This window comes from Culex pipiens, chromosome 3 (assembly GCF_016801865.2).
Source record: "Culex pipiens pallens isolate TS chromosome 3, TS_CPP_V2, whole genome shotgun sequence".
Taxonomy (NCBI): Eukaryota; Metazoa; Arthropoda; class Insecta; order Diptera; family Culicidae; genus Culex; species Culex pipiens.
Window position 1 is genome coordinate 114,865,781 of NC_068939.1, and position 18,960 is coordinate 114,884,740.

The 18,960-nt window shown below is 37.0% G+C and overlaps 1 protein-coding gene across 1 annotated transcript in view; it reads left to right on the top strand.

Moving 5' to 3' along the window:
- LOC120413993 (protein couch potato) overlaps positions 1–12,186 on the top strand; it is a 363,237-nt gene extending 351,051 nt beyond the window's left edge. Inside the window, exons 7-9 of the mRNA XM_039575002.2 lie at positions 1,104–1,339; positions 2,363–2,735; positions 8,324–12,186. Coding sequence (XP_039430936.1) covers positions 1,104–1,339; positions 2,363–2,735; positions 8,324–8,374 — 660 coding nt within the window. The 3' untranslated portion in view covers positions 8,375–12,186. The remainder of the gene's footprint in view (positions 1–1,103; positions 1,340–2,362; positions 2,736–8,323) is intronic.
- Positions 12,187–18,960: the final 6,774 nt, after the last annotated feature.

Below are 18,960 nucleotides of genomic sequence, written 5' to 3' on the forward strand. Positions count from 1 at the left end.
GGCAAAAGTGCGAAAGTTATCCCCCCAAATAATCCCCAAAGTGGTTCCGAGGAAGAGGGACAGAGGGACAACTGTGCCTATATATCTGCCCTGCTGACATCGATCCCGACCCTGTTGTTGTCCCGTGACATTCCATAATCTCTGGACGATTCCGAGGGGTTTAAGGGCAACCAAAGAGGGGACCGGCCCCCCTGGTAGGCCCCGAGATGTCGGAGATAGGCCAGTGTTTAAATAAGTTTATCTTTTATCCGTGTCATAATGGTGACAGATTTTATGATTCGCCCCGTCCGTCCCGGCAACGAATTGAAACCAAGAAGAGGGCCAGGCCTGATGAAGATGAGCTAAGTGGCGGAAACGGAAAAGCCATTATCTGCGACAAGAGCTCACTGAGCTGAAGTGCGGAAAGGCTAGAAGTGATGGGGTGCAATTTTTAGTCCTGGCTTAAGTGGAAAACCACTACCACTGGCTGGTGGGGTCGAGTGGGGTTGAGGTTTAATAGTTTTTTTTTTTTTTTTTGCTGAGGTTCGACCCCGTCCAATGTTGGTGCGAAGCCATCACTTGGACGACGAAACAGTTATGATCTTCGAGTCATTTTGAGTGGCGCTCAGGTGAAGGAAAGGTGGGTGATGAATGCTTCCAATTTGCATGGTAATGAAGTTTTAATTAAAAGCTGATGAATTAAATAGGTTGATAAATTGGAAAAACCTTGTAGCTTGAGTTTTAAATTCTGATGTGAATATTAAGGAACTTTTTTTAATTTTTTTAGTTAAACAGTTTTCAAATGGTGAAATTGCTGCCCTAAACCAAGCAAGGTTGTTTGCATTTGTCACCACATTGGTCCCAACACGTGTCCAAAGTTTTCATTCACACTTACCACATTGAATCATGAACTTTCCACAGTCCTTCTGCTCAGATGGTTAGATAAACCCCCAAAACCCCGAATCATAATCCCTTAAAATCCCTTGTCTCCCACACAGAGATCGAAAGTCAGTTTTATTTCATTTGTGCCAGAGACTGAAAGCCCGGCCAGTGTTGCCAGTTTCCCCGGAACAAAAAAAAACCCTCTCTATCTCTGTTTTATGTGTTTGTTATACTCGTTCTAGCAACAAATGCAAATGCCACACCCGTCAGCAATACATCCGGCGTCTATGCACGTGTCGGCCGGGCTGCCAGCGAACCATTTTTTACCGAGCCCGGCGCTGGCGAGCCCGGTTGGCAGCACCGGTGGCAACCCGGCCCCGAATCCGCCCCTCGCGGCCAATGCCCCCTGTTCGACCCTGTTTGTTGCTAACCTGGGCCAGTTCGTGTCCGAGCACGAGCTCAAAGAGATATTCGCTAGGTGAGTCCCGCCTCCGAACCCCGTTGTTTCACTTTCCATCCCGTTCCCTGATCCAATCCTGACGTTTCCTTTTGTTTTTTTTTTTTTTCGTTGCGTTTCCCACGAGATCCAACTCACTCCCAGGGGGTTTGGTTTAAACGGCTTTCGGCGCGATTCCGACGGAGATAATCCTTGCTGCAGGGTCGAGTTTCTTTGATTTATTGGATTCCAGCCGCGAATCGGTTTACTACCTTCTGTTCCTTTCGCGGTCCTCGGAAGCTCGGATTAATTTTAATGTTTCCATTCAGTGTACTTGCCAAAACAAGATAATCAAAGCCGACGTAATGTTTCCCCCAAGATGTTTAAATTAGCAAAGCTGTTCCGGGAAAAACTTTAATAGAAGCGCTCCAGCGATGCCCTAATCTCGTTTCGTCGTAAACGTCGCTAACAAAACAAGATCCGAGCGCTTCAGATACCATAGCAGGGGCGTAATTAAATTTGTTTCTTTCCGGTGTTCCTCTTCCGTCTTCAGTCTCCATGAAAGAAAAACATTAGAGATTTTCAAGAATTCCAACGAAAAGCGTTTATATTAAACATTCACTCTCCCACCTAATTCGCCACCATTGTCATCATCGTCATTGTCATAACCGAGCTCAATAAAAACAAAATAGAATTCTGCACCTTGTACGCACTCCCTGTTTAGCAGTTACTTCCCTCACCAAAAAGCAATATATTTGTTCCTACGCTCCTATCCCCAATTTACCTTAAGTTTGCAAAGTTACCCCCAAAACCCTCTAGCTGCATCCAATTATATAACCATATATATTTACTTTAAGATTGACTGTTCAAAACTGCACCTGTTCTAAAGAATGTATCTTGTATTTATCTATTTGTCATGTTTCAACACTCTGCTCACCACCCTATCAAACCAAAACAAACAAACAAAACAAAAAACTGCTCTCCTGCAACTACCACCCATCATCACCACCAACCACCAACCAACCAATCAACCAAAATCAACCCCAAAAATCAACCAATCAACAGTCTGCCTGGCTTTAGTCGCCTCCGTATGCACAGTAAGGGCACCTCCATCGCTGCTACCAATACTACTACTACTCCCACTATGAACGCTAACGCTGCTGCTGCTGGTAACCACTACCATGCCGCCGTCAACAACAACAACATCGCCAACTTTATCAACAACAACATGGCCGCCGCAGCCACCACCACCACCGTGCCGGTTGCGTTCGTCGAGTTCAAGGACGTGGCCACGGCGGCGGCCGCCATGAGCGCCCTCCAGGGCAAGTTCCTGCTCTCGTCGGACCGGGGCGCGATGCGGATCGAGTTCGCCAAGTCCAAGATGGCCGCCGACGCACCGTCCCACCACTTTTACCACCTGCACATGCAGCAGAGAGAAGTATGTGTCCTGAAACCAAGAAACGCTTTAGCTCCACACCTGCCCCACTTTTCCACCTTTCTTGTTTCTTTTCCCCTTTCACAAACTATCCGTGCCCGCTGGATTTCTATTAGAACAAACATTTAACTGTCCGTAGTTTATAGATAGATGTTAGATATTGATAATACGTAACAAGCACTTTAGTATCTAAACAGCAATGTTTTTGTTTCAAAAAGGTTTAACTTTCAATGTAAGCAAATCACTCACTCCAACATAGGTTTACATCGAAAGCTAAGCTTATCAAAGTCAAAACCAAACCAAATAACTTTGAAGCACTTAAATAGATGCTTGACTGAACATTTTAACACGTTTATACTGCCGTTCTACGCATAATTGTCCCATGTCATTTTTGGACGATTCTGACTTTTTATCATTTTTAAGCTTAATTTTACGTATATTTTCAGAAAAACACATAAAATCTAGTACTTTGTTCAGAAAATCATTGAAAACAACACCAAGTCTGTTTGTCCCATCGTTGAACTTCTACGCATAATTGTCCCACCAAGTATTTTCTATCACGAAATCATGAGTTTTAAGAAGCATTTCATCTTGTGTACCTGTTTAGCTGTAAGAGGATTACAAATAAGGGTGATAAAATGTTAACCGGGGTGATTAGGGACATATAGGGCGAATAGGGACCCACGGGACAATTATGCGTAGAAACACAGAAATCGATCAAAAAATTTCAATCGCGTTTTTCTCAGTTGCCCTTTTTTGAACATGGGACAATTATGCGTAGAACGGCAGTATAGAGGGGGGAAAAAGTGTTCCCAAATTGACTATTTTTGACAACTGATCAAAATAACATTTAAAATTATATAATCCAGACATTTTTTGCTCTCAAAATTAGGTTAAAACACCAAACTCTCAAAATTAGGTAAAAACACCAAATTTAATATCAACTTTCCCATCACTGACGAAATTGTCTACTATCTATTTAGTCAGTGATGGGAAAGTTGATATTAAATTTCTTGTAATTACCTAATTTTGAGAGCAAAAAATATATGTGAATTATATAATTTTAAATGTGATTTTGACCAGTTATAAAAAATGGTCAATTTGGGAACACTTTATCCCACCTCTCGGGAAAAGGGGAAACTAATTTTGAAATTCCCGGAAAATTCCTTGGATTCAGGGAAATAAAAAAAAGTAATCATAGCCCAAAACTGGGATTTTCAAGCTTATTTGCACAATTTTGGAGTAAAAAGTATCAAATTACAATTTCTAAATTTGCTATATATCTGCGGTTCTTAAGTTCAATGCATTAAAAACGCTAAAAAGTTTATTTTTTTATTTAAAAGGGCATATAAAGGCTGAAAATGATTCTTTAAATTGTGAGATCAAAACTTTTTTTTTGTAAACATAAATATGCTACCATTTTGAATTTCCTAGCATGGGCTATAATCAGTGATGTCAACCATCGCGACGCTCATTTTTGGTTCGCGGCATATTTTTTGTTTGTGGTTCCTTTCAGTTACGGAATTCGACAAAATGGTGTTCGAAGCACTTGTAGAACTCACCAACAGCAACATTTCTTCAGAACATTGTATAGCTGTAAAATTCATACGCAAAAAGTTACAAGAAGATTTCAGACCTTAGGACCAATGGTTCGCGATGCTTTCGTTTGCCTAACGCATTTTTGGTTGTTACTTTTTTTGTATTCATCAAAAATCAACACTATGTTCAGCAAAGTTGTACGATTTGGTGGGTTCTACAAGTCCTTCATACACAACTTTGCCAAATTCCGTAACTGAAAAGCATCACAAACGAAAAATGCGCCGCGAACCAAAAATGAGCGTCGCGATGGTTGACATCAATGGCTATAATATATCGTTGAACATGTTTAAAAAAAATACGGTTTGTCTGTGATCATATTTAAAGAACTGACCTAAACGATACATTTTATTTTTGTCAAAATTTTTCAACATGGTATTTTAAGCTTTCTTTAAAAACTCCAACATTATTCGAAGAAAAACAACAACTTAACGTTAAGTTTAAGAGTGTTTTGTTTTGAAAACAAAATATGAACTTCTTGGCTTTTAGAGAAAAAAAAGTTAGAATAATAATTGATTTACATGGTATTTAGAAAAAACAAGTTCCAATGAAATTGAATATATGATAACTAAAATTATATTAGGGCTCAATGTTCTTAAAAAAACATTGAAACACATTCAAGTGCTTTTTTATTAGATTGGTTTGTTTCCTCCATACAAGTCTTCTACATTTTTGGCAACCGAAATTCAAATATAGGCATTTTGAGAAAAAAATGTTCTAATTGGATTGTAAAAAAAAAGTTGTAGGTATTGCTTAAAACTTTTCAGAAAATAATTGAAACCTCTGAAAAAAAACCTTTTCAAAGTTGAACTTTTCGCAAACAAAAAATTGCGCAAAATAGGGGATCATTTCGTTTATTTGGCAGGTTAAGCAGTCACTCCTAACTCCATCCAATTAGCTGATTTTCACTAATTAAACAAGTTTATTTATAAAACTGTTGGTAAAAACTCGCTTGCACACTTCCTATTGAGCTATTTATCACTAGTTTACTGTTGAAAACGCTTTTTATGAGCTGAAATTGAACGTCTAAGTAATTAATTTTTTTTATTCGTCAAGCTTATGTAGACTACTTACAATTTTCTCACTTTTCTGCACCCCTAAGAGAAAACTGTGATTTCTCAACCATAACATCAATTCTGTGGAAGAATTTTGTTAGATGTTCTAAAACAACTATTATTCTTCGTCACCCATGTGTAAAAAGTCTTGAAAACCCCTCAAAATTGTTTAAAAATGCATATTTCTAAAAATATTTTTGATTCATTCCAAACAATCATGCGGGGCAATATGCACCACAACATTGGGGCAAAATGCACTACAACAACGGGGCAAAATGCACCACAACAATGGGGCAAAATGCACCGGGTAAAATCAGTTTTCACTAGTCACCACTAGATGACACCGCTTTTTTATAAAGGAACATCACAGCGGTGCATTTTGCCCCGACCACGGTTATTAAATAAAATTCTATTAAAAATACATTTTTTAATGATTTTGAACCCATCTATCTATAGAATAATGAAGATTGTGGTAAAAACTATAAAAACAAACACTTACAATATCAATAAATGGCTTTTATATTGTCCAAAAATCATATTGGAAGTTCAATAAAAATTTGATCAAAACATAACATTTTAAAGTATTGCAAATAACTTTGGCTGTTTTTATCATAACATGCTCAAACTTTTTTAGTATAGTTTTACAATGTTAAGCTTCCAATTTCTATGGTTTTTTTCCCCAGAAAATTCTTCCTAATATCGAGAAATGCAGGGGGTGCATTTTGCCCCGGGGGTGCATATTACCCCCTCTCCCACTACTAGATATTATTTCTATTGTACAGATTTTTTCGTAGTTCCGGCTCTAATTACTTAATTGAACGTCTAATTGCTTATTTGGCAACATAAGAGACACGATGGAGTTAGATTCCCCTAACAATGTTCGAAAATTTAAATTTTTGTATATCTTTAATGCAACAGCTACGACAAAAGTTGGCCAACATTTATTTTGCAGTGTTGCCAACTTTTAAAAAATCAACCGAAATTATCATTTTTATATTTTTGATTTTTTTTTTCAGGTCTACTTTAAAAAGGCCTTAAGTATTTTTATTTTGCAAAAAATATCTGTTCTATAGATAAAGATTTTTGAATATTTTAATAGCATTTTTGCCAAAATTGTATGAAAACATGTATGAACTTGTTACGACTTTTTTTGGTTATAGATAAGGTTCACACAATGCTTCATTTAACCCTTTACAACTCAACCCCGCCTTAAGACGGGTTTCGATTTAAAAAATAGCCAAAAATTAAATTTTTAACCAATGTTTGCATTGGATGAAGAAGCATTGGAAAGAAGATTTCTTAAAATTTAAGAAAATTTATGGGTTGGAAGTTTTACTTGTTTTATGAGACTTTGCCAATGTTTTTAAAAATGTCAGTTTTTAGGGGTCGACTTTGGTTGTGTTTTTTACTAACATTTTCTTTATTTTAAGTAAAAAAAGTATGCAGTAATTTTTCAAGTATCCCACACTATGCCTCTACGCAATTTTTTTATAACTTAAATGATAATGGTGCCATTTTAAAGCAGAAAATGTGAAAAACAAGCAAAAACTTGAAAAAGTGACTGTAAAAACATGAAAGAATTAGATAGGCAAAATGTAATGATAGGAGGTGGTAGAATAGGCCAAATACTACCAAAAACAAACATTAACTTAACAAGATAAATGCAAATTAAAATACTAAAAATGAAACAAGAAAAACATAAAACAAGAGAAGAAAAGTTTTTCGTAGAACAAAAGTGGCTCAAAATGACCTCCTGAACACGGGAAAAATAAAAAAATCGAAAAAAATTTGGGCAGTAGAGGGTTAAATCAAAAACTTCAAAATATAATCGTTATCCGAAGATTCAGAGAATTGTTCTGTTTTAATTTTACCGTATCTTACTAAAAATAAAATTACAACAAAACGTGTTTTGAGTTTTAGATTTTTTAGATATTGAATATTTGAAAAAAAAAAAAGATTTTTGGATAATACCAAACGAATGGTCGTACAGATTTGAAACTAAAATCGAAATTGTTTGCAAAAACTAATGATGGAATAAATGGACAAGGTTTCTTCCTTAACGAATATTATAAAAGAAAAATTGATTTGCGAATAAGCAGAGAATTCTTCATTAGAGAATGATAGTAATACAAGGAGCAAATACCGAAGGCAAATCTTTCAAATATTTCTTAAAAGGGTAAAAAGGGGTTTTCTGCATCATTCCAGGAAACAGATATTAACCCCTCTATGAATTCTCACTCACATCAAGCAAACCTGTTGTTTTTATTTTGTTAATTTTTATTCAGTTGAATCCCAGAAATTCACGGGATTTAAAAGATACATTTTCCTTAGATTTTTTTCCTTAAATTTCTTCAATAATTAAAGTTTATTTATTCAATAACTTTGTGACACTTTTTTTACTTGTCATAAGGCATTTGTTAAAATGTATATTTTTTTTACTTCGGCGATAAGAGCTCAGAGATCATTGTGTTACAATATGCACATTTTTGATAATTGGCCTGCCATATACAATAATAAAATAATGGCGATTGTCCACGATCCATACAAAAAAGTTTTTTTTTTGTATGGACAATTGTCCACGATGAAGGGGGGGGGGGGGGGGTAACAGATTCCCAAAAAAGTGTCCACGTGGTTTATGGATAGTCCCCTCACATAGCACACACTATTGTTGTAAAATATCAACTAGCATGACTCTAACAACCAAACTGCATGTAAATTAAATATTTGCACAATCTAGAATCACCTGAAAATTGTCACACCATAAATAGAATAATCACCCAGAGCTTCCATGATCATTTCATTCTGTTTCGACAAAAAAAAAAAGATCCAAAATCAACCAAATCCATTAAATGTTTTTGTCTTTGTCTGATAGCTTAACCATTTTCAAAACCCCAACCTAAGATCACTAATCGCCACCCTTTTCCACCGTCCTTTTTCTAGGGGAGCGGGTATGGAGCCAAGAATGGAACACCATTTGGGGAAGAAGAGTGAACGAACCGATCTCAACACGTATCTAATGGCAACAACTTGACCCCAGCAGCAGCAGCAACACCAGCAACAACACCATCATCAACAGCAAACCCATCAACATCTGCAAACCCCCGCCTACGGCACTAACGGATCTACCGGGCTAGGCTACGGCAACGGGCTGTACCAGTTTGCCGCGGCGGCCACCGCCATTCCGCGAGCATGATTCGTCGACATTGTCTAGAGCAGATCTGCCCGCGTGGAACGAGTTATCTACTAAGTTTTTACTTTTTTTTTACAAACCGCAAAGTCACAAGTTTTTTTTTTGTCGGAGAAAATGAGAGAATGTGATATGGAACCTGATCATCCGGATTATTCAGCTGATTACGAAGAACCAAATGTGCCCTAACCGTTGAATAATGAAGTACTTTGTTGACCGTTTAGTTTCCCCATTTTTCGATTGATTGTTGTATTTTTAGAACCCTTTTTGTTGATCGTACAAAATTACCTTGATGGAGGAGCAAGCATGTGTGTAGGAATGAAGGTACGAAAATATATAGAAGAAAACAAAACATGTGATTAGGGTTTCAAGACGTTACATTTATTTTTGCGAGACTACGAACACAAGGAAGAACAACAACAACGGTAGTTTTTAGAGAAGACAACGGCAACAAGCAATAACAGTTTATTGTAAATGAAAATATCCATACATATCAAGGGGATTTATATAGAGGTAACGCAAAAAAAAATCAACTGAAACGAGAATGATAGTTTGTAAAACTGAACGCGCGTGTACTAGATTTGTAAGGTTCAAAAAACACATGGTAGAGATATCGAGTGATACGCAGGGTCGCGGTAGGCGATGCTCCCAGAGCATGCTACGATCGCGAGGTTCATCGACGGAAAGGTCCGGCAGGTAGGCAGTGTTGTAGATCACTCATTTCACACAACCCCCTAACGTTAGCCTATTCTGGTGGGATTCAAGTAGTAGCGCTGCAACTTTGGCTGGCAAACAAGCTTGCTTGCGGCTATCTTACAGACAACACACACACACACAACCTTAAGCTGAGGATTAATCAACTACCCCCTTTACCAAATTTAACCTTATCCCAAAAATTAAACAAATATAAAGTTAATGCAACAACTTACACTAGAGGTAACCATTGTTTAGCGTGTAACATCTCACAAAGTGACCAGCAGTGGTCCGGGATCTGTGAAAGCCTCCAGCAAAGCTCGTGTCAGTTACCGTCAATTAGATACTACTAGAGGACACCAAAGAATTTTACAAGTTCCTACCCAAAAAAAAAGCGAGGAAACAATTTTAAGACAAATTTCTCAATCACAGAAGCTACATCATACCAAAGCATAGCAAAGGAATGTAAAATTGGACAACACTCAAGGAACCACTTGGAAGCAAACAAAATCAACCACGTCGAGAAGCTGGCGGATTTCCGCAGAGGTCCGGACCCCGCTTGGCTTTCGTTATTGTAAACTGTCATTGAAACAAGCATGAACACATGAACATAGCAATAAGTAGTGAAACTATATTTAGGTGTATGATTTAGTGAGTGAACCTAGGCTTCTAAGTATTTCCGTATAGACATTGACATTGACACAACAACTTTCTGAAGAATGAAACAGCAAGAACAATGCGAGGAGCGAGGCGGGCTCAGCAACCCCGCCAGGGGTTCGCTGACCCAAGGTAGCAGGCGTGACGCCCGGAACTCGTGCAAGAGTCCGGAGTACCACAACCGGCAAGGTAGAGAAGAGAGAAAAATCAGCAAGAAGAAGCGAATAATCATTCCGTCCAATACAGTGTGTAGTTAAATCGGATGAGTGCGGATTTGTTCTCAAGACGACAATCTGTATCTTACTCCGGGCCTGCGCAGGGGTCCAGGGCTCTAAAGAACATCGAGGCTGACCAATCAGGGCGCCTACCCGGCCCTTGCGTGGGAGCAAAATTTCATACATATCAGCTTTTGGGTTAAACTTTTAAGCGTGGCGTAAACCATGGAAACAGTTAGCTTAAGGAAAACCCCCCCTAATCTTTAAGTGACACACACATTTAACGACTCAAGAATTAAGCAAATTAAAGCAACAAACAACTGCATGCCGAGGAGACCTACTGCTGACAGCGAGCGAGCTGAAAAATGGAGACGTCAGATGCGGAGTTGGATGGTTTGTTTGGTTGACGTAATCGCCATTTTTGTTGGAAATGAGACACCATTTTGAAGCTGTTTGATGACAGCTATCCGTTTAACGGTGGATAGCTGAACTGTCAAACAAAACAGTAGATCGTTTAACGGCGTGCTTTATTTGACAGTTTGCGGGTGAGAGTAAGGGTTACCTTTATGATGATTTACATTGAACTGCCTTGATTGAGGCAAAAAACCCCAGAAAAGTTGGCCATCTGCACTCGATTCAATCTATGCAGACTACCAACTTTTGCTGAATAAAAAAAGCTTATTTGGTGTTCTTTTAGATCGGTCAAACAATTTCTAACAAAACCATGTTAAAGTTTCGGAAAGGATTTGTAAACAAACAGTACATCCCGATTATTACGATCATTTCTTATTAGTATCACAGAGAAATGCATTTGTTTCAATTTTGATTTATTAAAAATTCTAGCAATTCAAGTATAATCTTGCTAGTTGGCAACCTTGGCGCTAATGTAAACAAACACGTGACAGATACATGCGGTGATTTGTTTTCATTTGGTCGACACTTCTAAGCAAACGTCACGTCAAACGTCGCTGGGAGAGTCTAAAAGTTTGGTTATGTTACTGCTACCAAAAAAACAATGGTTTTGCTCATCTCTTTTTGTTTTGACATTTGACATTTGACTTAGAGTCTTTCCAAGGTCAATCAACAATAAGGTAGCGTGAAATCAGACTCGCAAACTGTCAAAATTTGAAAACGGCAAGCAAAATGGCGGTTGCGTCAAGTAAGCAAGACGCTTCGAAAGCATCTATCTGGAATTAACAGTAGGATATGTAGCTTGAATGAATGTTATTGTAATAAAATATGTGATAAATGACTTAGCAAAAAAAAGGATGTTGAACAAAGCCGCAAAAATTTACAGAGAAAAAGCAAACTTGACAAACTTTTTGTGATCAATCACAAGAGAGTCAGGTTTGAGCCCAAAAAAAGAAAAACAACTAAAACAACTGACCGGAAAATTCAGCAAACAACAAATTTTTCACTTGTTTATATGTACACGGCTTAGTGAGTGTAGGTGTAACTTTTAGTAACCGGAAGAAATCGTTTCAAGCAGAGACAAACAAAAAAACAAGAAAAAAACAACACCGTATAAATGAATGGAACTAATTTTAAGAACCTCCATACAGGCGCGTTTTTTGAACGATCTTTTTTAGCGTTTAGTGAATGTGTCGGATTTACTAATCAAACTTTAAATGCCTTCTAGCTTTATTTTACACACAACTTGTTGACTATACCGCTGATCTTTGCGACGCTAAGTTTCATAAATCTGTCTGGCTTTTGGGTTTTGATTCATCCGTTTTGTGAGAAAGACAAAGCAGAAAAACTACAAAAAATATCCCCCAAAAATAAACAAACAAAAAAAACACACGCAAGCTAGACTAATTAACGATATAAAAGAAAATATTCAATGGGAAAAAAAGTGTTACGATAAATCAACAATTCAAACATATCAATTTCGTGCCCGATCATATTGAAGAGAAATTTATTGATGAAATGTAAGCAAATATTATTAACAGTAGCTGACGAGAATATAATATATTAACTATACATTTATTAACTACTATGATGAAACAAAAGAGGAAGAAAAATATCACTTAAAGTAACAAAAAAAACAATTAAATAATACGCTGCAAACAATGTGAACATGTTAAGCAAAAACAAAAGAAAATATTGATGTATCTGTTCGATTAATTACGCTAAGATCAACACCGAAATCGGTCAAAAACAAACACATAACACATACACACACACATACCTACAAACAACACACGTACTACTTTTTAAAAGCTGTCGCTTCGTTTTCCGTCCCGAGGCTAGACCACACTTCTAAACAAACCCAAAACAAAAGCAATCCCACCCACACACGCACGCGCTTCAAGACGAAAACTTTCGAAATTTAAAAGAATGAAAAACAAACAAAAGAAAAACTATGAGCTTCTCCACCCTTGAAACTGAAATTCGTGATTTTGACAATCAATTGCAACCATCTTTACAGCGAGGGCGCGCTGGCAACACTGTCGGGGCGCGATCGCAAACGAGCACCTTTTTACGCACCGAATGACAAGAAAAAGAACAAAAAAAAAACGAGAATTCCCGATCCTCGAGATTCGAACTGACGACGGCGCGGTGTGAATGGTGGGAGGGTTGGTTGAACGGCTTGGTCTGGCCTCTTTTTAGCTCTAATTTTAAGTTTTGGCTTTTTCTGTCCTGTTCTGTCAAATTTGTTGAAGAAAAAAATTAACCAAAGATATGTATTTTATTATTTAAATTATTTATTTATTCTAAAAGCCAATGCTAATTTATTTTAATGCTTTATTTCTAATTAAACAAATTATATGTTGCGGTAAACATGATTATATATTTTGTTTGGATACATGATACTAAAATATTAAAATTGATAAGCAGTGAATATTTAGCTATAGCGTATGTAGTACAATGGAATGTAATATCTAGACAAAACAAAATCATAGAAAGATGTTAATTAAACAAATTTAACATATGTCAGAACAGTTTCGACAACTATTCAATAACCACATGAGTTTGGAACCGAAAAAATAAGGAACGAGACTTTAAGTGTTGACGTGCAGCAAGGCAAAGTTTGACCTTAAGACCTTTAGCTTAACGACTCGTCAACGGAGCAGAATAACATACGCTGATCTACTACGGCAAATACAAGCAATTAAACTTACGCTATCTCACTTGTTTTGTTTGTACACGTACCAGATTCGATATAACTAACAAGAAGACATAAGCAAGTAATGAAACATCGCAAAAAGAAACAAAGAAAACAAACTCACAAATATCTTAATACGATAACTGTTATCAATTTATATAGAACGGAATGAAATGAGTAACAAAAGAAGCAAAAAAAAATAAAGAAAATGACAATTCTACCAAAAACGCCTTCAGCGACATCTACAAACTCGTAGCTGAGACTCTTACCTAGTCAAATATTTTTATAACTAAACAAAACAATAAGGGAATAAAACCAACCAACAATTCTGGCAACACGGGTCGCGCGCGCTCGCGATCCGACTTTAGGCTCGAGCTCACCCTCACCAGCACACTTTAATCGCTTCTCAGCAAACAGAAATTTACTTTTCTCTGTTTCTTCAACCACGACCACTACGACAAAAAAACGCACGCCGCTGGCAACACTTCCCCCTTGCAGTGCAACTGTCATTTCTCTATCGCGATGTCACCAACACTGACACCCTTCTTCACACCAAAGTGTTGCGAAAATGTTTCATGAAAAACTGTCAACAGCAAACAAAGCAAATTGAGTCAAACTTTTGTTTTCTTGTGATTATCGAATATGCACGAACACACACACACACACCAAGGTAAAAGCGCCGTCAAAAGAAAAAAATAAGCAGCAACACACAAATACACTTACATAAACATAAACACTAGCGCAGTGACACTTGTTTAAGGTAAAAGTTATGAAATTGCACAGAATTAGTGACAAGTTTAAGGAAGTTCTTCGGTTTGAGGTTACTACCTACACACCCCAAACAAATACAAACAAAGCAAAATCTCTACGTTTGTATTAATGGTGCACAATGTTCTCTATTGTTTTACTCTTTTTAATCCCTCTCTTTCTCGATAAGTCACCCGCTCCACCCCCCCTCCACTTTCTTTTAACGCGTTTGTTTATTTGATTTTGGTTTTTCACTCTTTCTTTAGATGTTTTCAATTATCTGACGGTACATTGTTGTTGAAAGAATTGAAATGATTTCGATAATAATTTTAACTGTACGATATATGAACAAGAGGAAATTTTTGACAAATATTTTTATCTATTCTTAAAAAGTGATAAAGTATATTGAAGTAAAGAGAAAAAAAACCAAGAATGGAAATAATATTGAAACTTTTTATGAAAATCTTATATATTATTGTAATAGTACTAGATCAAAAAGTGGTTTAACAGCAGACAAAGAAAGAAAAAGGAGGAGAAGATGGAAGAAGAAGAAAGTAATAAACTAAATTAATATATTAAGCGGACAAGCAGCATAATAAGGCGCTGAACAGAATCTCAATCCGCTTGCAGAGAGTGGAGCTGAAAAAAAGAGAATCTTTCATGATGAATGTGATTAACGTGTTTTTCTTTGTAAGCTAGAATTTGTTCCAAAGATTATTTTCCCTTTTACGTTTAGAATTTTTAAAGACACTCGTGTTTTCTTTCGTATTTTTGCGATAAGTTTTATGACGTTCCAGCCTGCGGCTGCCCAGCGCTGAGTAGAAGTGAGTGTAATGGTTTCATCAAAAGAAAGAGTCCCCGTTACTCTTCACACATGTTTAACGTACACAAATAAAAGCACATTACATGACTGACCTCAAGTCACCCCAACTCATACTCAAAATTAGCCTTCTACAATTCATTACCATAAAATAACTGAAAAAAAACTAAAGTATTACGAGCTTTTCCGAAACTTTTAACCTCCTTCCCCGTTTTCCTCTCAAAAGTAAAAAAAAATGCAATTTTGCTCACCTAGCTTGACTGGCAGCACTGGAACGTCGCATCACTTAATTATTGTGCACTGTTATATTTTTAATAGAAGAAAACTCCTAATCGAAACTACTGTTCTGAATTGTTAGCTTTTCAGTTTCTCAATTTTTCTCTCACTGTCTCACACACACACGGCATCTTTTGCGTTTCGGTTCGACTCTTTATTTCACAAGAGCACTGTTTGTGTTTCTCGTTTGAGCGAGCTCAAAACTCTTCTTTCTGAACAAACTTTGAAAAGAGAAAAAAAATCTTTATTGAGAGCTTTTCGTTTCGTCAACTCTTCATTTATCATCTACCTTTCGTTTTATCTTCTTCTTTTCCAAGAAGACATACAATTCAGAACAGGAATGGCCTTAAATACAATTTTTAAAGAAAATATAAGAATAATATGTAATAAAAATAAAAGAAAGGATATTTAAATTGATTTTTTAAGGTTTTTAACAAAGACGACAAGGAAAATTCAATTAACATACATAACATAAAATATTACTTTAACAAAACTTAAAAAATATCAAACAATACACACAAGGAAATCATTCAAACCAAACAAAACAGTTTACGAATATGGATCAACGCAAGAAAAAGTTAGCAATTAACCGTTACGAAGAAAAAAAAAATAAAACTCATTATATTCAAAAACCCTACGTCCCAGACCTGAATGTTTAATTTTCGAGAAAAAAAAAACAAAACAACAAACGATCCACACAATGACAGAAAGAGAAAAATGGCAAGAACAGAAAACGATCAAACAGTCATTCCAAGGAAAAATCAGTGAGATGATTCAAAGAGACAGCCGTGATAATGAAGTAAAGAAATTTAAGGGATGACTCAAGAATAATGATAAAAAGCACACTGAAATGTATCTCAGCGAAAGAGTTGCAAAAAGAAATATACAAAAGGCGCACTCACGCGAGAGAATGTCACCAAACGCACTCTCTCTCTCTCTCGCTCACACATACATACACGTACACAAACTGAAACGAGCGAGCAAGGCAAGAAAGAACAAAAATCCAGGTGAAAATTGATTTGACAAAAATTAACAAAACATAACATTACACAAATCAAACCATCTTTTCATCCTGGCATCTAACCAAAGCGAGAAACCGGAGTTAAACAACATAACACGCAAGTAAAGGTAACGAGACAAACAAAAAAGAAGAGGAAAACCAAACAAATGATGGAAGAAAAACAACTGTACTAACTATCAAATGCTAGATATAATTAACATTGTATAGGGTCCAAAGGTGGGGAAAAAGTAATGAATAAATTACAAATAAATTAAATATGTAATAACATAAACAGGTTGTCGCTTCTTTTAACTTGAAATCCGAAACCCCAGCAACTCACAACTCACAATCCAGAGGTCGCCGGTACGAATCCCGCGGCGGGTGCCCTCAAAAATCTATTTGTCAATATGGGTGTTCGGCGCCGTCGCTCCGTGCCATACTTTCTCACACTTAGAAGCCCAAGGCAGTGAAGTCCTTGTAGACAAAAGGAAGAGAACTAGTGGTTGGTACTGGCAATAATGGCCGACAGTTATAAAATAAACTTCGAACATAATTATCGCTCAAGTAGTCTAATCATGGGAAAGGGTTGCCAGATCTTCTAATTTAAAAAAAATAGGAGGTCTTTCGAGCAATTTCAGCTCGAATCAAGAATTTTTCGGGTACTCTAGTACCCGACCCTCTCAAATTACTGATTTAAGCTGGAATTTCTGTTTCAATCCACTGCACAACAAAGGGCTGCGTTATGCATTCGGGCAGCATTTTCACTCAAATGGCTGAGATCGAGTTTCGAACGGTAAACAAATTCACTCAGAAATCATCGAAAACTGAGTGATATTCACCAAGATTTGAGTGAAATTCACTCGAATCTGACAAATGGCCCCTTTAATAATTTCTTAGCAAAATATGCAAAAAAAAATGAAAAAAAAACGTTTTGTAGAATCAGCTTGTGCTAGGCTTGTTTCAACAAAAAATGTTGAATATAATCAACAAAAATTTGGCGTTGAAACAAAGCTTGATTTTCTCAATTCCATAAAAGTCTTTTATTGTTTTGAAAAAAGTTGCTTTAACGTTTAGCGTTGATTCAACAAAAAAGATGGTTTACGAATCAACAAAATATTTTATTGATTCAAACATTCCTTATTTTTCTGCGTGATAGGTTGAATAATGGATCCCGACTTAGTTTTCATACAGAAAATAGGGATTCGGCTTCAAAATAGTACGCAGATATCACTTAAGTAGTCATAACTTGAGACAGGGTTGCCAGATCTTCACTGCCCATGTACGCATAAATGGTCCATATGCAAAAACAGTAAGCTGAGAAAAAAACGCAGTTCAAGTTTGTCCAACACATGAGGCTACAAATTAGATTTTTTTATCGAATTCGGTAGTTGAAAAATCGGTAAAGTTTAGATCGGTAAACCATCTGTCAAAATGAACAAAATTTTACCGAAAATCGGTAGTAAGATGAACAATAATGAACTTCATTACCGAATTTCGGTAAGATTTTACCAAATTCGGTAGTTTTCAGTTTACCGAACTGTTCAGCAGTTGAAAAATCGGTTTACCGAATTCGGTAGAAAAAATCTAAGTGTGTACAAAGTAAGCGAACAGCATCTAATTACAGCATGCCTCTAATGTGGCCATGTCAGCACTTTGACATTCAATTACAGTTCATTCAAAGCGTTTTCTACTGAAATCGAGTGATAAATAGCTCAGTAAGAAGTGAGCAAGCAAGTTTCTATCAAAAGTTTTGCAAAATTAATTGTTTAAATAGTAAAAGTTAGCAAATTGTATGGAGGTACTAGCGAATGATTTACCTGCCAAACATACGAGAATTTCCCCTACTGAAAGAGCACACGATTTTGACCCAAACTGCATCAATAACTCAAAAGTGATGAAAATGCATATCGTCGCTGTCGTGCTAACTTGTCGTACGTGCATTTTGTGCCAAATTGAGTTAAGAACGCCATTTTGTGCAGCTCACAATGCCTCACCTTTTGACCTTCACAGATCCCCAAAATTTGATTTCAATCCTGAGGTATTCAACAAAAACCGGAAAAACACCGTGCATTTTTGACACTTTACATATGAAAGTAGTTCCAATCTTGTCGTGCTATCTTGACACAGCCTGAAAATTGATGTAGGTGCGACTATTGGCCAAAGGGATTTCAGGTCAGAAAGCGTTTGACGCACGTACAAGGTAGACTACCGTAAACATTTGTAGCTACAACTCGGGACTTCGGCAACCAAATTCAACCTAACTTCGGGACAATGCACAGAATGGTCAACCATATAAAACGTGTTTGTTATTGTTTACATTGCGTGCTCTCGTTCTTGTTTAATCATGGTCAAACATTAAAACGCGTTATTCTCGGAACGTCAAAAAGCAACGTACGACCAGTAAGCACGACGGCGTCGATATGGAGCATTTATGCGCACAGGGGTAGTTCATATGTTTTGAATTTCATTGGAAAGGTCTTTCCCATCCAGCAATATGATGCTATTTATGTCTATTTCTGGCTACATATAAAAAGTAAATAATTCCCTGTTCCTGAGGGGAACACCCGTGAAGAGTATCGAGGCCCGCATTCACAAAGCGGATTCAGTGACAGTTTATTAATCAACTTAATGTCAACAAGTTAAGGTTAATGTTAACATTCCATAGGTCGCCTTCCCTGAGGTGTCGTTGATAAGGTCCAGTTTGTGACGATACACTACCTTCCCTTTATCAAGCAATCGAATCCAGAAGGAAAAAGATCACCAGATGTGTTGGTCCTAGCCGGGATTTGAACCCCGATCTACCGCTTACGAGACGGAAGCGTTACTACTGGGCTACGAGGCTCGGTCTTGATTCTAAGTCGATAGGTATACAT